At 40.4% G+C, this 21,785-nt stretch overlaps 1 protein-coding gene across 1 annotated transcript in view; it reads left to right on the forward strand.

The window, feature by feature from the left end:
• Positions 1-21,785, forward strand: part of LOC133378360 (cytosolic phospholipase A2 zeta-like) — a 34,148-nt gene continuing 12,363 nt past the window's right edge. The window contains exons 1-12 of the mRNA XM_061613192.1: positions 1-25; positions 462-528; positions 1,050-1,216; positions 4,028-4,141; positions 4,591-4,628; positions 5,059-5,194; positions 6,731-6,867; positions 10,830-11,052; positions 12,254-12,368; positions 12,605-12,742; positions 13,686-13,789; positions 17,649-17,823. Of these exons, the coding sequence (XP_061469176.1) occupies positions 507-528; positions 1,050-1,216; positions 4,028-4,141; positions 4,591-4,628; positions 5,059-5,194; positions 6,731-6,867; positions 10,830-11,052; positions 12,254-12,368; positions 12,605-12,742; positions 13,686-13,789; positions 17,649-17,823 (1,369 nt within the window). The 5' untranslated portion in view covers positions 1-25; positions 462-506. The remainder of the gene's footprint in view (positions 26-461; positions 529-1,049; positions 1,217-4,027; positions 4,142-4,590; positions 4,629-5,058; positions 5,195-6,730; positions 6,868-10,829; positions 11,053-12,253; positions 12,369-12,604; positions 12,743-13,685; positions 13,790-17,648; positions 17,824-21,785) is intronic.

Genomic DNA, 21,785 nt, shown 5'->3' on the forward strand with positions numbered 1-21,785 from the left:
AGTCATTACCAATGGAATCCTTGTGGTGAGTAAGAGGCAGTATTTTGCTTATGAATGGATGATTGTTGATGACTAAATATTCATGTATAAACCTGTTATCCAAAATAGTTATTTCTTAAACAGAATCAAGATGAACAGTTCCTCATAGCCTAAAGGTGCAATCCAACCCCCCACTTCATGGTGGCCATGACAGAAGCTGCTGATGGGGCAGGATGATCAGGCCCAGTCTCTGAACATGATGGCAATGAGACCAGAGCCTCATTCCCTCTGGGATGCCCCATTTTGGGCTTTTTGCTGTGCTCCACTGGCAGGGATACCACCAGCATGCCTCCCACCTACTTGCTCATGCACTGGCCACCTCCACTCAATCCCAAACTCCCACAGGTTGGCCTGTGAAAAGACGGGAGTTGGATTGCTCTGCCCATTATTTTGTTTCATTGCATCCTTTTTGTTTCACATAGGTATATCCCTGTCTCCGCATTGAAGGAACAATCAATAAAAATAAGATGGCTTCATGGATGATAAAGGGTAGGCCTGTTCTCTGACTGTAGCTATCCTTTTTCCAACCAAAGCATCATTTCTCAATCTCACAAGCTTAATGTAACCAGGGCATGAAAAGTGGTGTAGTGGTTAGGTTCAGGGCCTGAGAACAATTCTGTATCTTTAAGGGAAGAGAAAATTCAGCCAAGTGCAGGTTTTCATGCAACCCTGTAATGGGAAAAAACACAAGGTGAAATTCTCCCTTCCCCCTGCACAACTTTTAAAGATACAGAAGACCTCTTGGAAGCTCAACCGAGAGGTCTTCTGTGTCTTTAAAAGTTGTGCAGGGGAAAGGGAGAATTCCACCTTGTGGTTTTTCTCATTACAGGGTTGCAAGAACACCTGCACTTGGCTGACTTTCTCTTCTTCTAAAGATACAGGCTCAGTCTCAGGTCATGGACCTGGCAACCCTATCTACAGGCTACATGTATAGCAGGTTACTGGCAAGTCACTTTGATATGCTATTATTTTTTAATACTCTGGCATTAACCTTTCTTTCCCATTTTCAGAGAATTGTCAGATCAAGTTATCAGTTCCAGGGTCCTTTGAAAATCATTTATCAACTTTCTGTCGTGCTGATTCAGAAAATAAGAACATCCCATTTATTTTTCATGTGAACAAAGAAATTTCTCCACAATTGAACCTAGAATTGCTACAAACTACAGCTATGCTAGAGGTGAAATGATGCATTTGCCCCGTTATTTCAGTGGTGGATTTATAGGTACGCGCAGTATGTGCAGGTGTAGGGCCCTGTGTGGCTGAGGGCTCCCCAAGTTATTAGTATGTTTTTTTAAATATGTTTTTATCCTTTTTTTAAAAGATGTATTGAAAGCTTTTTTTTAAAGTTTTTAAAGATGTTTTGTTTTAATGTATGTTAAAGTCTGTTTTAATGATGTTTTAAAGTATTTTTAGTGCTTCTGGGCGCCTGCTGGGAGGAAGGGTGGGATATAAATCAAACAATAAATAAACAAAGATAGGATACCTTTGAAACATATACATAAATTATTAATTAGAAACAAAAAAGACTGTTTAATAATAAAATGAAAAAGATGACCTGATGACATGGACAAGGTGCTTGCAGTGATGCTGCCAGCAATGTGTCCTCTCAACTCTTGCCCTTCTTACTTACTTACTTATTTATTTATTATTTGATTTATATCCCACCCTTCCTCCCAGCAGGAGCTCAGGGCATATTAAAGCTTGCAGAGGGGGTATGACTAAATAGATCCAGGATGTGGTCAATGCATCTTTGCAAGAAGGGATGGTCCCAGCTGCCTTGAAAGAGGCGGTGATCCAACCTCGCCTGAAAAAGCCCACCCTGGACCCATTGGTTTATGACAACTACCAGCCAATTGCAAATAACTCCCTTTTTTAGAGAAGGTGATCAAGAGGGTTGTGGCACAGTATATTGGAAGTATTCTTGGATGAAACAGATTATCTTGACCCATTTCAATATGGGTTCAGTCCTGGTTATGGGACTGAATCAGCCTTGGTCGCCCTGATGGATGACCTTTACTAAGAGAAGGACAGGGGGAATGCGACCCTATTATTCTTACTCGGCCTCTCAGTGTTTTTTTGATGCCATTAACCATGGTATCCTTCTGAGCTGAATTGGTGAGATGGATACAGCTGACATTGTTTTACAGTGGTTCTGATCCTAGCTCCAGGGTCATTTTCAGAGAACAGCATTGGGTGATTGTCTTTCAGCCCCCTGGCAATTGTGCTGTGGGGTGCGTCAGGGTACCATCTTCTTCCCAATGCTGTTTAACATCTATATGAAGCCTGTGGGAATGATCATCAGGAGATTTGGGGCAAGGTGTCAACAGTACGCTGATGATAGCCAGCTCTATTTCTCTGTAACATCTGAATTATGAAAGGCTATGCAAGCCCTGGACCGGTGCCTGGACTCAGTGGTGGGCTGGATGACGGCTAATGAACTGAGTCTGATTCATAGCAAGACAGAGGCACTGTGGGTTGGTGGTTCCCGAGTTAAGATTATTGGTCAGTTGACTGCTTTGGATGCGGTCTGCCCTTGAGGTTGGTCTGGAAGTTGCAGCTGGTGCAAAATGCCGTGGCACAACTGCTCACTAGGGCAGGATATTGCCAACATGTTACCCTGCTGCTGAAAGAATTGTACTGGGTGCCCATCAACTTCCGGGACAAGTTCAAGCTTCTAGTTTTGGTCTACAAAGCCATCTACAGCTTGGGACCAGGATACCCAAAAGTTCATCTTTACATAACCAGGCAATCACTATGCTCTGCAGATGAAGGCCTCCTGCAGATACCATCTTATCAGAAGGTCAACTCCACACAACATAGGAAGCAGACCTTTAATACTGTGGCACTGACACTTTGGAATTCCTTCCCCTTAAATATTAGACTGGTGCCATCTCGGTTATCTTTTTGGTGCCTATTGAAGACCTTCCTCTTTCAACAAGCCTTTTATGTAGAGACCTTATCTCAGCCTGCATCTGTGTTGGAATTGCTTTTTAAGATATTTTTATAGATTTTTTTAAAATATGTTTTTAAAATGTTTTGTTTTAATATGTTTTAAAGGTGTTTTATTTTAATATGTTTTAAAGTCTTTTGTTTTTAAGATCTTTTAAAGTGCTTTTAGTGGTTTTGTTTGCCACCCTAGGCTCCTTCTGGGAGGAAGGGCAGGATATAAATTTAATAAATAAATAAATAAAAGATAGCGCATGATATTAATTAACTCATTTGTATGAATTTAATTCTGTCTCTTTCAGACTTAGTCACGCTAATTTAGGTTAATGAATAGGGGCCTCCGAAAAAAGGGTCCTATGGTCTATAAATCTAACACTTGGTTGTTTGTTCCTAAAAGTGAAACAATTATTCTTATACTTATAATATAATTATTCTTATTTATTTCCTTTTTGTGACCATCACTGTCCCTCCACCCTGCAAATAAATGGGCATATATATTGTGGATGCAAATCTGTTATGTATATAAAAATCAAAACATAAGTCCCTTGGATAAGGAAATGGGGCAAGAAATGTATACATTTATTAGTTAGACCCTATTGTTTCCTCATTGATCCATGGGCTTTCCATATCTTGGCTTTCATCACAATCTCAGTTCTTGCTCCAGCCTGTTGTGTGTAGTTCCTTTTGGCACCAATGGATCCAGTGTAACAGATGTCCTCGTAAGAACCCTTTTAAGAATCTTTTCAACCCTAAGTGGTTCCAGGCAGACTGGTACAAAATATCACCAGCTTCAGTTCTGTATGAGTATAAAGGTGTTGTTGGTTTTTAAAAATACCCCCCCCAAAAAACAACCCTGGCTAGTGGAGAGGAACAAGACACCTGCCAGGGCTAAGATGCTGTTTTAATAATCATGAGACAAGCTACTGCAGCCAAGGCATATTCATAGACTTGAGCTATTAGTCTTCTTTGGGGGTGGTGATGGGGGGAAGCAGATGTGATCATGTATGGCAAATATCTTTAAATGAGTCACTTTTTTTCCTAGGAGGGATGGAGTGAAGATTTACAAATGAAGACTTCAGTTATAGGGAAGGGAGGCGTTCCAGTTTCAGAGCTCCCTCTTGGAAAGGAAATTGAGTTGGCTATTCCCCTAGGAAAGGTGAATGTTCTTGGTGCTCGTGCACACACACACACACACAAAAAAACCCCAGGAAAAGGATATTCAGCTTGTGTTGGTGCTGCACTAAGTACCCAGATGGCCACAGCTGAGGGAGTGCAACTCCTCTCATGTCATCCAGCCAGATCTCATTGGGTTCCTTTAAGTAACATGATGTTGCTAATTTCATATTGAGCTTTTCATAATCCATGCATTCAAACTTTTTTTTCTGCTACGTTTTGTGTATTTCCTGTGATAGTTGTGCACTGAATTGTATGAAACCAGTGCTTTCTAGTTTTGTTTGTTATTCAGTCTCAGATTACCTTGAAGGCATGAACTATGGCAGAGAGACAGAGATATCTATTGCATTCTTCTCTTATGGAAAGGAATTAAAACATTATGTTATGTGACCTTTGGTGTCAGTAGATTTATCAGGGTTTCATCTTTTCCAGGACCAAGTTGTGGATCTGACTGTGAAAGTTGAAGAAAGGTATGTAATGCCTGAAAATAAATATCAGTCGAAATCGGGACACAACATAACCGTGATTTATTGGCAAAACTGGGAGGCCTAAGTAAGTACAGAATATTATTTTTGTTTACATCTATGCCAGAGAAGAGCAATCTTAGGCTGTGCAATCCTATCCACAGTTACTTGAGAGTAAGTGGTATTGAATGCATTGGGACTTACTTCTGAGTAAAAAGGCACAGGATTGCTATGGGAACAAAGTGGGCTTCTTTTAGCCCGTAATTTTTATATTATAGTTTATATTATAGGGTTGATAAGGAAAGACACTTTTTTTAATTAAAAGAAAGAGCAAGCAAATTAAATTTATCTTCACACTGGCTGAAGCCAATAAAATGGCAGGGAAAGTCTGCATCTCTTTATTATTGCTTCTTTTTTGTCTCATTCCTGGAAACAGTCCGCTTGATATGGATGTACGCCTTGGTTCTGACCTCTCAAAAGGGGAGCGTGAATTTCTGGAAAGGAGGAAGGAAATAATTTCCAGTGCTCTGAAGAAGGTACTTGATTTGCAAGTGGCCCCTAAGAAAGATGAGGTACAAAACTTTGGTTGTTCTTTTTTTTAAAGAAGTAAATCCTCTACAATTAGGTTAATGAATGTCATTTCTAAAAACTGATCCAGAGAGGTCTCAAGGGGGAAGAAAAGTTCCATACTGTCTGAAGAATCTGGGAATAGGCAGTTAAAACAGAAATAAATAACACCACAAGCTGTTACTGGAGAATACCTACAGGCATATCATATCCTAGAATATGATGAAATGTTGGGAGAATGACGCACATTGTTTGCACCTGGACAACAACATCTGGAAGGCCACAAGTTGGCCACCCATGCCCTATGGCTTCCACTGAGTTTTGTGAATTGAACAGACCCAGTGACTGTTGGGGCCCACATCCTTCTAACCACTGCCACCTTGTCTTCTTCCCTACTGTCATTTGGAGGGTGATTCTGCCCATCCACCAAAGTAGATTTGAAAAGGACAAAAGGGGGCAGGGGACTTGAGTAAGAAATTGGTGCAGCCCACTGCAATGACCCTGCACCTGCCCAGGAAACAAATGCAATGCAATTTATGACACAACTGAGAAAGTGCAAAGTGTGTTTCTCATTCTAAACACTGGGATCACAGGGATTAATATAAGGGTATGGTTGCCATTTATTTCTGGGGGTGCAGGGGAAGTAACTTGTTGCACTTAGAAACGTGTTGGCAAGGGCAAACACTGCTTGGTCACCACTAATTATAGAGAGGTGGAATTGTGTCTCTTCTTTCCTTGCTGAAGATAGCTCCGGAGTTGCCTGCAGGAAGGGAGAATATGTTTCAGAGATTCTACACAGCCTCAGGAGATTACATTATTATGGGAGAAGTGGGAAGGAGCTAATACAGATCATGTCTTCTCTCCCGCCCCAATGAATGCAGCTTTCTGATTAGGGCAGACAAAGCTTTCCTTGGCTCCTCCTCATGGCCTACAGGTGTTTAGTATGGAGGAACAGGGGTCACAGGCATGGGTAAATTCGAAACTACTTGCCTAGTCCTGCTCCTTGCTCAGCCTGAGGTGATGGCCTCAGTGATGACTAGGAAATTGCAGAATGGGGAGTCAGGAGTGTAGAGATGGAGCAAAGCCTAGAATTCTCCTTCCCTGTTAAATTGAAATAGCTAGTAAGAAGTATATATAAGTTTAACAGTGCAGAACATAATTTTAGAATGAAAAAAGTCTGAAGCAAAATGATTTTATGTCAGCTGTTTGTTGGAATTACCTTGTGGTGTTTTAATTAACTTTTGAAACACAGAATGGTGGTTGGGCAGAGCAGTCCTATGATCCAAGCTATACCAGTGGCCACTTAACATCAGCATAACATCTGTGTAATCCTACACATGTCTACCTAGTGAAATTCTATACGTGTCTACTCAGAAATCAGCCCGTTGAATCCAATGGGACTTAATCCTAAATGCAGAAAATTACAGCCTTAGTAAGAATGCTGATTTTTCTTCTCTAATTGTATTCTACAGAACAAGCAGATCAGTCAACCCTAAAGTTAGGTATAATTGTTTCAAACAATCAACTTTTTATTCCTCTAGGTTCCTGTAGTGGCTGTAGTAGTATCTGGAGGAGGAATGAGAGCAATGACTAGTTGTTATGGCAACCTATTTGGCCTGCAGCAGCTTGGCCTCTTAAATATCCTGACATACATTTGTGGCATCTCAGGATCAACGTGGTATGTAACCTGAAGCCCCATCTAGCTCAGATGTAAACCTGTGTTTAGATTTTAAAAACATATTTTGCTGTTATAAAGAGTTGTTGTACTGCAATGGTGCTGCAATTAGGATGAGATGCTTGTCAGTCAGGAAAAGCATTGCTGTATGGTGGTAAAGGAAATTGACTGGCTAAGCATTTATGTACCTGGTTAAATGGTAGAGGTATGAATAGAATCCTTGTTACCTAACTCCATTAGGGCCAAACTAACTGGAGAGCCAGTGTGGCAAAGTGGTTAGAGGGCTGGACTATGACCTAGGAGACCTGGATTCAAATCCTCACATGGCCATGAAACTCACTGGGTGACTTTGGGCCAATCACAGCTTCTCAGCCTAACCTACCTCACAGGGTTGTTGTGAGGATAAAATCAGGAAGGGGAGAACCATATTTGGAAGCCACCTTTAGGTCTTTGGAGGAAAGGTGGGATATAAATTAAATGTAAACAAACTTGTGGGGGATTTACATTACATTCCCCTCATCCTGTCTTTTATGTTAAATTCAATCCTGCACCTCACACTTTTATATGTGAATGGGGCAGATACATAAAAAACCAAAACCAAATGTGGTTCCTGCTGTAAAAGTTAATTTGGCCCTTAGACCATTCACCTGAGTGAGATGGAACTGGACCACAGGGAAGCAGCCCAATATTGTTACATGAACTGGTCCTCAGCAGTTGTGTGGCACTTCCAGCCAGGGAATAGTAAAGGAGAAGGATAAACACTGGGTAATGTAGCTGGAGTGAAGGTGGAATTTATGATGAATCACTGTGCCACTTTTTCTTCTTTACTTTACAAAGCCAGTAGAACAGAGCAGGATAACCTTTATCCTCTTATTTATTAATTAAATTTATATCCTGCTCTTCCTCCCAAAGTAGCCCAAGTTAGATTAGGATTATGAGTTAGGATTCTGCTTAAAATTATAGTTATCTGCTGCTGCTAAAGTGGATTTTAATTTAGGCAGTTCTTCCTCTGTAGAAAATGTTGCCCTCATGGTTCTTTGCCTTTCATGGCCAATAATCTAGCAGCAAAGTTTAGGCAGCAAGATTGGGGGGAAGATAACAAACTACAGAGGATACAAAAACATTTGACTCTGTGTGGCACTTTCTGGTGTATCTGTTGGAGGTCTACCTGTGGAGAGAGAAGGAAGACATCAAATGTGGAAAGGGTGGAGGATGTGTATTTTGAATCTCCATTGAGTTCAGTGGGAATATTTTGGCTTAAACCACCTTTTTGTCTGAATAACACTTCACAAATGTAGAGAACGGGAGTGGGGACTAAGGGAACCTAGGATTCAGACAAAGACTACTACTCCCTCAACAATACTTCCCATTTTAATGTTTTGAGATGACAATATCATGCAAACAAAGGGATACGCTATCATGACATTGTGGCAGCTAAACTCCAATGTTGGTGTAACATAACAAATGCAGGAGACTGAAACCCAAATCCTAAGGCACCCTAGTTGGAGAGTTTTAAGCATGGGATTGTGCCCTTCATATATTCTGGATGCTCTATCTCTTGCCTAATGTTCTTTTATTTATTATAGTATTTTTTTTTTTTTTTACAATAATTTTTATTCAGATTTTCATAAAACATACATAACAAAACCATAAAACATTCAAAGACAAAAAACAAAATCAAAAATAGTTAGACAAAAAAAAATAAAAAGTAAAATATTGACTTCCCATTTGTCACAGATCAAATCAGTTATAGGTCTACAATGTATAACAATCCTGTCTCTTAAATCATATTATAAAATCACTTTCCTCCAGTAGTTATCTTACTTAATCATCAAATCTCATAAACATTACTTTATTCTTTCCACAAAAAGTCAAAGAGAGGTTTCAATTCTTTAAGAAATATATCTATCAATTTTTCTCCAGAAAAGCATGTCGATTAATCCATCTCATTAATAATTATAATAATCTTATTGTCATAACCATAGTCAAAATAAACATTTCGATTAATCCATCTCATCAGAATCTGTTAGGTTCAATAATTTCAATAGCCATTATTCTATTATCCCTATTAGTTCCATCTTCCATCTTCCATCTTCAATAGTCTTGTTAAGTCCAGTAATTTCAGTGTCCAATCTTCCATTATCAGTATTCCGTAATAATCTTGCTGTCATAACCATAGAAATATTAACTTCCCATTTGTCACAGATCAAATCAGTTATAGGTCTACAATGTATAACAATCCTGTCTCTTAAATCATATTATAAAATCACTTTCCTCCAGTAGTTATCTTACTTAATCATCAAATCTCATAAACATTACTTTATTCTTTCCACAAAAAGTCAAAGAGAGGTTTCAATTCTTTAAGAAATATATCTATCAATTTTTCTCCAGATAAGCATGTCGATTAATCCATCTCATTAATAATTATAATAATCTTATTGTCATAACCATAGTCAAAATAAACATTTCGATTAATCCATCTCATCAGAATCTGTTAGGTTCAATAATTTCAATAGCCATTATTCTATTATACCTATTAGTTCCATCTTCCATCTTCCATCTTCAATAGTCTTGTTAACTCCAGTAATTTCAGTGTCCAATCTTCCATTATCAGTATTCCGTAATAATCTTGCTGTCATAACCATAGTCATATAGTAAGAGTCTAATGGGAATTTCCTCTATCCCAAATATTTTCTTGCCATCCATTCTGAATAGGTTGCTGGAATACTGCAGTAAAATCATATCTCTGTTCTTTTTTACAAAATGTACTGGCTCATCTCTTGAAAGTTTTTCCCTTGTCACATGGCTGCAGTTAATTCCATAGGTTTTCTCTATATTAGGCTCCATCACATCATTCCAGTCCAGAAGATTGTCCATGCCATTGATAACTTTATCTCTAATATCTTCATTAATTTCTTCAGAGATAACATTGAATTCCAAACAGTAGATTTTATTTCTAAAATCCATAAATTCCAAATCTTTTTCCTGTTCCACGTTTGTTCCAGGCTCCAGGGTCTCCTCTCTCACAGGGACCCCTATTTCTTTAAACTCCTGGATCATTTTGCACAATTCAATTTTCAGCTCCTTACAACCCTGTCGCAGGGTTCGTTTCGTTATCTCAATCTCATCCATTATTTTCTGAAACCTAGTTACTTCCAGATTCTCAGCCACTTTCTTGATTGCCATTTTAAAAGAAAAATATAAGAGAACCACTTCTTATTTCAGCAACAATTGGGTTAATACTCCAAACTTGATGACATCACAGTATAAACAGAGCAGCCAGCCTTATCTCACTATGCTTAGGAAAACAAAATGTAGTTCCCAGGATCGAAACAATTAATGGCGTCGTCAGGAAACAGATTCGTCAAAATAAAATAAACCAAAAAGAGAGTAGTCTCAGACAATATAATATTCTTCAGAATAGAAATCAGGAATAGAAATCTCTCTTCTGTGTATATCTTTAGAATGCAAATCCAGGACAGCTTTTTGCAACAAAAACAGAGATAAGCTGTTAATTAGTGCATAGCAGAGAAGAGTTATAGCTCACCGGAAAGATGTCCAAAGCCGATCAATCTGGCAAATCTCCTTTTACTGCAACAGTTTAAGTCAAGTAAAAAAATATAGAAAGAAGGGTGCTTGCCTGTTAGTCCGTTCTCTCTCTAAAGAAAAGATGAACGTGTCGCTTTATCAGATAGAGCTTGTTGAAAATCCGTCCTCCTTTGTCGGCTGGACCACGTCTCATAAATCAATGAAATCTAGTCCTCCCAACAAAAATAGGCTTTGAGGTTAATCTCTTCGTTTCTCCCTGCCCGGGAGAAGTTTCATCAGTCAAAAAAAAAAGTTTTGACTGATTTATATCTGAATAAGCTTCTTTTGCGGCGGGAGCCCGTCCCAAAAGCAGGCACAGGCTAAGTCACCCTTCCCGGAAGTCTATTTATTATAGTATTTGATGGTAATTTTCGTAGGTGCATGTCTACACTTTACAAAGATTCTCACTGGTCCAAAAATGATCTCCAGGATGCAATAAACGATGCCCAGAAGATTGTGACTAGTGGAAAAGTTGGGGCATTTTCTGCAGAACAACTGGCATATTACTTTCAGGAGTTAATTGCCTTAGAGAAAACAGGAAGGAAGGTCACTCTTGTTGACTTGTGGGGTCTCCTCATAGAATATATCCTTCACAATAAGGTAAAGATGAGGCTTCCAAAATATATGAGAATCCTGTTACACTGTTGCAGGACAACTGACAAAGCCTCTATACATATCAAAATACCACAGTGACAGTAAAACTGCATTCTTACTATAACATGCTTCCAAATGGATTATATTTGTTTTCTTTGCATAGTACTTTTTGAAGCATAGCCCTAATTTTAAAAACAGGGGAGGTGGGAAGGACTTTTATGGGGGGGAAAGTTTATTACACAATGAAAGACAGACGCCTGGTTTGGACATCATGCTAAGCCAAATGATGGTTTAGTGCAAATGCATGAATATGCAGGAAAGGAATCTGCGGCTGCTTTGCTCCTCCCTAGTCGTTCTGTTGCTTCATTGAACTAAGCTAATCCATGGCTTGCCTTAACATATCATCTGAACCCAGGCTTATGATTTACCTCTCTCCAAACCAACCACAAGCTTTAACCAAGGTTTGTCCCATAGTTTATGGCTCATGGTTTGTCTGGGAGATAAGGATTGGGGGAAATTCAATTCAATTCACTTCATATTAAAGCTGAATCTATCAAATTTGCACTTTTTGAAACAATATGGGAACTGAAACACAACTATGTTTCATAATTTACACATCTGAATTTTGTGATGCGGATCTTCAACCAAACAATGTGTACAAAAGTGCTGGGGAAAGTCTGAATATATTAGTGAAAATAACATACGAAATAGCACATTATTGGTAGAAATTGCTTGCAAAAATGTGTATATTATTCAAAACTACATGCAAAAATGTATTTATTAGGAGAAATTCGCACTAAAATGCTGAAGAACTTCTATGACGATTTAAAAATAATCCTCAAATTACTGCAGAAATGTGGAGGACTGAATTTAAGACTGGAAAAATGGGAAACGGAGAGAACCCAAACTGACAGATCCTTCTATCCCTTCTGGGAGAGCTAAATCATGAGCCCAGGTTGGGATGATACACTAAGACAAACATGGCTTAGCTCTCAGTAGTACAGTAATTTAAGAACATGAGAAGCATTAAATTGGTAACATTATTCTAAAGATTCAATGGAGCTGGCATTGTTTAGTCATTGCCAATGTGTATTTGTTTTGATCATTCATAGATAACAGGGTAATGAGAAAGCAAAAATGATTATTTTGTTGTGTGAACAACTTAGGTCTACATCAACTGACACAATTCTCCCCCCCCCCCATCCAGAAGGACACAACCAAGTTATCTGACCAACAGGAAGCAGTGAGGTGGGGACAAAACCCCTATCCTATTTATGCAGCTCAGAATGTAAGGACCAATGTTAAAACCAGTGAATTTACAGGTATGAAGCAGGAGTTGGTGTTTAATTGTAGTATTATGAAAACAATCTTATGCTGAAATCTGAATATTTGCTGTGTAGCCGTGAATGAATTAAGATGACTGCTATGTGAAAGGGTCACGTCTCATCACCCTAATCCACTTAGATTTGGGTTTGAGACATCATTCTTTACTGTGAACTTGTGAATGAAACTATGCATGTGTTTAAGTGGAAACATTATTATTTCCATTCTTCTCTAGAATGGTGTGAATTCACACCTTATGAATTTGGTATTTATAAATATGGGGCCTCTATCTGCACAGAAGACTACAGCAGTAAATTTTTCATGGGATCATTGCTTGAGAAACATCAGGAGCCTAGGATCTGTTTCCTCCAGGGTAAGAGCAGATGCACACCTAGAGCACCTTAGTGATGGGATCAATGAATTTGTGAGTCTGTACTTAATAGAAGTTAACCCACATTTTTCAGAGGAAATTGAACAAAATTAATATGTTGGATATTGTATTTGCATAGAGGCTCACATGTGTAGACACAGGTAGTCAATGCTAGTTCCATTCGTAATAGACATGATTAACTTAGGTTCATTAATTTCAGTGGATCTATTAATAGAACTTAGATGAATATAATTCCTAGATAATGAATCTCATAATCTATATCCTGGTGGTTATGTTGTTGGAGCTAGCTTGTAGGCCCCTACACAAACATGTCACCCAATACATAGATGCTAGATCCACTGCAGCTGTGTGGCTAGCCAACACAATCTTTATTCTGTCCCCCCACATCATGTAGAATGTTAAACATCTGGTTTACAGTTCATTGTGGGATCAGAAGTTCGCTATCCATATTTGAAGAATTTTCTTTCATAATTGTTCTACTTTCTCAAGATATCTGTGTAACATGGCATGGCTGTATCAGTCTCTAATATCAGACACAACTAATTTTGGTTATGTCTCTGATGCCCTAAATGTTCTTATAAACTCAGGATTGTTGCCTTAAAATGGAAACCCCATGCCAAGTTCCCCCCATAACATCTATTATTTTCATTTTTATTTAAGTATTTGTAAACTACACTTTAATATAGCATACCACAACATACAACATAACATCCTTGCCCCTTCTCTTCTTCAATGAATGCCAGTAGGGGGGATAGAGAAATGTTCAATGACAAAGGACAAAGACTAATTCTAATCTAAGGGGAGAGATTAAAACAGAGCTTCGGTTTTCAGCTGCAGCACTCAATATGCTGCAATATTTAGTTCTCCCTTCCGAGAAATGATAAATGGTGAGCTACATTGTTCCTTTGTTTTACTCTTATTATAGGAATTTGGGCCAGTGCCTTTGCTGGCAACATAGATGACATCTGGGGAGATGCAGTTGTTTCAGAAATGAAATTTGTAGAATCTATGAAAGGTGCCATCAGAATTGTAGGTAAAGGATACATCATATTTAACATTTCCTAAAGTTGTGCACAATAGAGAACAAGTGTCTTCGTAACTAGGTTTTATGTCCTTGTATTAGCCAAAAGAAATTGCCTCTTGTATTGCAAATATTTGTTATAGTCTTCTTTTCCCATGTTTGCACACATAATTTGCTTTATCTGCACTAAAGTGGTACAGTAGGGCCCCGCTTTACGGCATTCCGCTTTAAGGCGTTCCGCTGATGCGACGCCTTTCATTTTCATTTTTAAAGGGTTTTTTCCCCTTTTGCACCGTTTTGCGCCATTTTCGTGTCATTTTCGCACGACACGGCCCATTAAAGTCAATGGGGTTCCGCTTTACGGCGTTTTCCGCTTTACGGCGGGGGTCTGGAACGGATCCCACCATATAAGCGGGGCCCTACTGCATCTCTCTAAACATTCTTCACTGGTGTACCATGTAATCATAGCTCAATGGTAGAATACCTGCCTTGTATGTGGAAGATATCCAGTTCAGGACTTCAGGTTTACTTCTTTTCCGGTAAGACACGCTTCTTCGCGCTCTCACTTTTCTGCTTTAAAAAGCTTGCAATTAACTCTCAATTAACTTCTCCTTTGGAAATTTAACACTCTTAAGCAAGAGTGATTGCAAGTCAAAGCTATTACGGGACTCTGTTTACTAAAGACGGTCATAAATCAAGGAGCCGTAGACTATTATCCTCTGGTTAAAGACCCACTCGTAAAATACGCCAGCTGACGAACATAAATTTAAGGCGTGAATGTTTGGGTTAACATTAAAACAAACCCTCTACTAGTAAAGCTCCGGAGGTTCCCTGGAAACTGAGACGGAATTTATTTCCAGTAGTCTATTTTAAGCTGCATATGCAAATGATTTTAACCAGGAGACCCTGTCAGGAGCTAGGAACAGACACGGGGAAGGATAACCCGACGAGCAAGCTCCAAGCCAAAATTACGAGCTACTTTCCTCCCATTCATGACTCATCATATCTTTCACCACAACCTCAAAGTGCACAGGAAACAAATCCTCTCCCTCCAATGCTACACGAATGGACACTAGACCAACCATTTTCAATAAAAGCATATGCTGCCGATATGGCTGCCAAGAGTCTGGCTGAGGAGCTGCTAGACGCTGGTTTCAACTGCACCTCCAATACAATGAATGACGGCCCTCCTTCTGAGGTAATTACAGTTGATTCATATCACGATCCTCAGAGCCGATCATTGTTGTCACAAGAGACGAGTCGTGAGCCTCATCATTTATCCTTACCATCCCTTTCCGCTACCAAGCCTTCAAGCTCTAGCTGGCAAGCCCTCTTGTTTGAAGAAGTGAGCCTAGTTAAAGCATACATTGCTGAAACTAACAAGTTACTTACCACTCTGGTTAAATCACTTGGGCCCCAACTTTTACAGTACACTCTGGGACTTAAAGCTTCGACAATTTCGCCATGCACCAGTGCTCCACAGAAGTTGAATGCAGGAGGAGTTGACAAGACCAAGATTAAGCCCTTGAAAGAAAATTCCTCAGCTTATGGGAGGCAGAAGGAAACTTGAAAATCTAAGAAATCAAAGAACATCAAAAACAATAAACCCTCCCTTGACAAGAAAATGAATTTCAAACCACTATTTAAGCTCCTGGATGACATCCCAAGGGAACAACGCCCGAACAAAACTAATTGTAGCCGCCCAGAAATGAATGACACGACCTCAAACCAAGGGGGCAAATCCTTTAGACATGACTCTGTAAACAGGGTCTGGGAAGCAAATCCCTTGCCTTTGACCCCTCAACTGGCTACAACGACAGCATTTGCTAAAGTGCAACAGCACCCCTGGAACCTTGTACTACAACCGGAAAAACTGGTAGTATCATACAATAAGTGGGCCCCTGGACATTGGCCCTCATTTCCAAGTATTCCATTCCTGGATAAATGTTTTGCCCAATCTCTTTTCCCACTACACCGGATGAACTACATCAAGTCGCTGGCTAACGCATCCAGTGAATCAGATTACTGTTGCCTGATTGTCACTCTGCACTCTCCAGCCATTGCCAGCCAGATTTACCACATAAGGAAAAGCCTCAAGGAGAGGGGCTTAATACAACGTTACTATATTAATCTAGTTCAGTTTCCAGTATCTCCAGTTGAAAAGATCAGATAACAAGTGATATGAAAGATTTCAACCTTGTGTCACTTAAAGGCTGGTCTAGGTGGGCAAATAGCTTGACCTGGTGAAGGCAGCTCCCTGTGGATATTGTCTGAGAAATTTACCAGCTGCAATGGAAGTCACACTCCTATTTTTGCTAATTATGATCTATTTAGGTCATATTTTTGGTAAAGCCAGGTACTTGGGAAATTGTTTCAGCAACAGTTATATTCTGTTGTGGATAAATGGTTCTTGTTATTCAGGTCCTTGCTGAACGTGGATCTATGGTACAGTATTGTAAATAAGAGTACTTCCATAACGGATGTAGAACTGCACTGTTGTCCTAGTATGTTTTTAAAATATTTTATATGGATTATATAAAAAATAAGAAACAACCATTCTGAATTCAAATGATGATCCCTGGATTCCTGTTTCTGTCTAAATGATCTGATGGATGATAGCATCTGAAGTCATTGTACAGGAAGTGTAGTCATTGTACATACAAAGTGAAAGTGTCCAAAGCAATCAATTATGCTTTTTTGTTTTTTAGTCTATTGTAATTGTGCAGTAAATAAAGACGTGGAAATATTCTTTCATTATCAAAGTACTGCTTGAGATGTTTATAAACTTACTGTCATTTAAAAATGAAATGGTGGAATCTGATGCATGGTTCCTCAGAAATAAATGGGGATATTCCTGGCCAATTGTGCATAGGATTGTAGCTGGGCAGAGTGATCCTATCCAGACAGGAGATGGAGGTGGCAGACAAAGTGCTGAAACCCAGCTGGCCTCATGCCAACAGTTTAGAAGGGGTATGTGTGTGTGTCTGTGTCTGTGTGCGTGTGTGTGAAGTATCACTTCCCCCTTTTTCACCTCCTTTTGGAGACTTTTTTTTAAATAGATTTTTTGTCCTATTGGTGAACCTTTCTCCCTGTTCTGGTGGTCTCTCCCCCCAATATGCCTCTGGAATGCCCCCTTTTTGCCCTTGCTGCAGTCAGAGCACTAATGGCAGAGATACAACAGTGGCAATCTTTTTCCTGCTGTCTGGGAGGGGACTGCTGAGAGGGGAGATCTGTTCAGTTCTATGGCCCATGGAACATCATCCCAGGAACCATGGGATTGCAGCCTTCATGTGTTTATTGAAAATTGCCAACAAAGGTGTCTTTGAAAGACAGGGACATTATTTCTTGAAATAACTTACAATTTCAAGCTGGATGTAGACCAGAATGACATGTTTTTAAGTCCTTCTTTCACAGATTTTAGCCCAGGTAGGATTGAGATGTGTCTCTGTGGCTTGCTTAGTTGACAGTCATTCTAGTCTTGTCCCGGTGATTGCAGTCCTATTAATTATCATCCAGACCAAGCCACAATTAGGTCTCATGGAAATCCATGTAAAAAGCAGAGCTTGGAAAAGTTACTTTTTTGAACTACATCTCCCATCAGCCCCAGCCAGCGCCATGCTGGCTGGGGCTGATGGGAGTTGTAGTTCAAAAAGTAACTTTTCCAAGCTCTGGTAAAAAGTCACAACTAAGTCCCATTGATTTCAATGGGACCTAAGAGCACGTAACTAGATCTGGATCCATCCATATATAATAAAGAATTTAGCTGTTCTCGGGGGCCATGGGATAAGCACATAGCAAAAAAAAAAAGTTCGGGAGGAGTTGATGGATGTAGACTGAGCTATGCTGATACATGTTTTTGTTTTGCAGTCACTGGATCCTTCACTGAGACAGGCTGAGGTGATCATGCCTGGGGGAGCCTTTACACAAATATTTTATAATTTGTTTAAGTCACGTATCACCACTGGGGAAAACTTCAACTTTCTGCAAGGATTATATCTACATAGGGACTATGTCAATGATAGGGAATTTGTAGCTTGGAAAGGTAATCTTTTGCATGTGAATCATGATTGTACGCAAAGTAAATATTTGGGGAACTGGATTTCATAATAAAATATGGAAAAGGTGTTAGCCAAGTGCATTTGCAACCATAGTTATGTTCCTGATTCCCAGTGGAAATAGCTCATTCAGCCTAAGGATTATTAGTATCAGAAGGAGAAACTTTTAGATCTGTTCCACTGTCTTCCTGGGTGCTACTATAAATCTACCCCCCCTTTCCAAGAAATGTTGAAGTATGTGAGAGACTTGCACTCTATTGGCAGTGTGGCTTACTTTCTATTCAACTCAGGTGCTGAATGCTAATATGAAGTAGACCACACTGTGTGTTTTGGGGCAATGGGTGCAAATATGTATAGTGTCCAGTGTTTTTAAAATAATGAAGATGTCTTGGATTATAAATATACAAAACTTCAGATTTCTAAGTGGGGTGGAAGTGCCATTACTAGGGGGGTACTTTTCATTTCTCCCACTTTGACAGAGAGATATAGAAATGTACTTTCAGGTTGTTATAATAATGGAGTTATATTGGACTGTTTATGCCCTGACTTCTGCCTTTCCAGCTAAGGCTGACGTACGTTTACCACTTTGAAGACAATGTCCTGTTCTGAGGGAGAGATATAGAAATGTTTCATTTTAAGAAGAACTTTCTAGTGTTCAGGGTGTTTTGAACTACATGTGCACTGAATTTCACAGTGAACATGTGTAAAGTATCGTACTAATTTTTATTATCTGTGTGAGTGAGTGAGGCACAAGCATCTTTATAGAAATCATGATAACCTAATGCAGGGGTAGCCATTATGCTGCCTCCAGATGTTGTTTGACTACAACTCCCATGATCCCTGACCACTGGCCATGCTGTCTGGAGTTGATGGGAGTTGATGGGAGTTGGGAGTCCAACAGCATCTGGAAGGCACCACATTGGCTACCCTGACCAAAGGAAAATTCTACTACACACAGAAGACCATTTGACTGAAACTAGATAAAGATGTCAATTGTACAGCAATTGGCAGGAAAAGTCACTAACCCCAGTATGTAAATTTCTGCACTGATATATCTTCTTTAGGCTGCTTTCACACTGCACTTTATTCCGTTATTCTGACTATTTCTTACATGGCAATTTGCGCATTATATTTGATCTTTCACACAACATACAAGCTAGTTCTGGAATATAGAGCAAGTTTTGTGCTAATTTTTGGGATAAATAATATCATAAATAATCCGTTTGCAAGCTTGGGAACCCGGAAAATCAGAGGAGTTTTTTGCTAGCTGCAGCCACTCATATGACGGGCATCCCAGCATGTAGTGCATTCCCACCCTTTAGGTGAGCTCCCCCCCCTATTGAAAATTGTACTGGTATTCCTTCATAGGTGCGGGTAGCACCAGCATTTCTCACACACACCCCTGTGTCTATATAACTCAGAAAAATATGCGTCAGATGCTAAACGGAGAGGGGTTGCATTGTGACAGGACAAGTTCTTAGACCTCCTGTACAGTGGTGAATTACAGTGCACATATGTATAATGGCTGAGAGACAAAACAAGACATTCATTGCAGCCATGTGAAAGACATTTGCTGATGTTGAGCCTCCGCTCCCCCACGAGGGCCAGGGAGGGGGAAGACATGACTTTCAGGTTTCCCAGCTGTCAGAAGGCGTGGAAGACCTAGGAGTTGTTGAGTCTTAGCAAGACCTTGGGAGGGGGAGTGAGGTTGAGTCTGGGCTAGTTCCCACGGATGGTGCGGTCTCCGAAGAGGAGAGTGTGCCGCCCCCAGACAGGTCGGATGAGCCATTGGCAGATGTTTCGGAGTGCGCATTGACTCCCCCTTTACTAAGCGGCTCTCGGGATGCTTCAAGCATGTCAGTGCCCCATGACCTCGAGCCGGTTGCTAAGGAGACGGTTCTTTTGGATGAGCTGTTGGAAGTGAGCCCCCCCGTCACCCCACTCTCGATGCTGCGAGAAGCAGACAGGACAGAGGCAGGACTTGTGAAGGAGTCAGAGATTACGATCTAAAACTTTCCCTACTTAAGACTGCAGCTCTCTGGGTTGAGCTGCTGAGTCAACTTTCTTCACACGTTGCAGAGCATGTCTAGAATGCAGTTAGGGAATTCTAGTGAGCTAGCTTAGAGGGTTCTATGAAGCACACTGCTTTTGATGTATGCATTACTTTAATAAAACAAGATTTAATTGCACCTGCGTCTCAGCCTCGTGAATCCCGCTCTGAACGGGACAGCTTGGAATGCTGTTACATTGGTTGAAAAAGCTGCGGTTCCTTAATGCAACAGTTACTGAAGTGTGAAAGGAATTTTAGAAATTGGGACAGAAGCACTACCATTTTAATCTGTTAAACTACTGCAATAACCCTCATATCTGAAAGCAGTCTTTGTTTGTAATGGATCATTAGTGAAGCAGTAAGTAGACCTCATCTTTCGTAATAATTTCCTGACATACAGTGTGTGTTTCCAACTTCATTGGGGTATTGTAAGACTTTACATTCAATTTACATATGCAACAGAACTGAGTGACCTATTAATATTAATATTAATTATTATTATTATTATTATTTATTAAATTTATATACCGCCCGACTAGCAATAGCTCTCTGGGCGGTGAACATAAAATAGTATAAAAATACAATGAATAACAAAATAGTATTAAAATACAATCAACAATACAATAAACATTATTAAAATTAGATCAATGTAACTTAAAATGCTTCAGAGAATAGGAAGGTTTTGACCTGGCGCCGGAAGGAAAGCAGAGTCGGCGCCAGGCGTACTTCCTCAGGGAGACTGTTCCATAGTTCGGGGGCCACCACTGAGAAGGCCCTAGATCTTGTCATCACCCTCCGGGCCTCCCTGTGAGTTGGAACCCGGAGGAGGGCCTTCGTAGCAGAACGTAGTGCACGGGCCGGTTCATATCGGAAGAGGCGTTCCGCAAGGTATCGTGGTCCCGCACCGTATAAGGCTTTATAGGTTAATACCAACACTTTGAATCTAGCCCGGAAACATATTGGCAACCAGTGCAAGCTGGCCAGAACAGGTGTTATATGCTCGGACCGCTTGGTCCTTGTCAGCAATCTGGCCGCCGCATTTTGCACTAGTTGTAGCTTCCGAACTGTCTTCAAAGGTAGCCCTACGTAAAGCGCATTACAGTAATCCAAACGTGAGGTTACCAGAGCATGTACCACTGATGTAAGGTCCTCTTTACTCAAATAGGGACGTAGCTGGGCTACCAACCGAAGTTGGTAAAACGCATTCCTAACCACCGAGGCTACTTGAGCCTCAAGTGAGAGGGAAGAGTCTAAAAAGACTCCCAGACTACGAACCCGGTCCTTTAGGGGGAGTGTAACCCCGTCCAGGACAGGGTATATATCCACCATCCGATCAGAGAACCCGTCCACCAACAGCATCTCAGTCTTGTCTGGATTGAGCTTCAGTTTGTTAACTCTCATCCAGTCCATTGTCGAGGCCAGGCAACGGTTCAGCAAATCGACAGCCTCACCTGAAGAAGATGAAAAGGAGAAGTAGAGCTGCGTGTCATCAGCATACTGATGACAACGCACTCCAAAACTCCTGATGACCTCTCCCAACGGCTTCATGTAGATATTAAAAAGCAGGGGGGACAAAACTGACCCCTGCGGGACCCCATATTGGAGAGCCCGCGGTGTCGAGCAATGTTCCCCAAGCACTACCTTCTGGAGACGACCCGCCAAGTAGGAGCGGAACCACTGCCAAGCAGTACCTCCAACTCCCAACTCCGCGAGCCTCTCCAGAAGGATACCATGGTCGATGGTATCAAAAGCCGCTGAGAGATCAAGGAGAATCAACAGAGTTACACTCCCTCTGTCTCTTTCCCGACATAGGTCATCGTACAGGGCGACCAAGGCTGTCTCAGTGCCAAAACCGGGCCTAAAACCCGATTGAAATGGATCTAGATAATCAGTTTCATC

The sequence above is a fragment of the Rhineura floridana genome, chromosome 2, assembly GCF_030035675.1.
Source record: "Rhineura floridana isolate rRhiFlo1 chromosome 2, rRhiFlo1.hap2, whole genome shotgun sequence".
Lineage (NCBI taxonomy): Eukaryota > Metazoa > Chordata > Lepidosauria > Squamata > Rhineuridae > Rhineura > Rhineura floridana.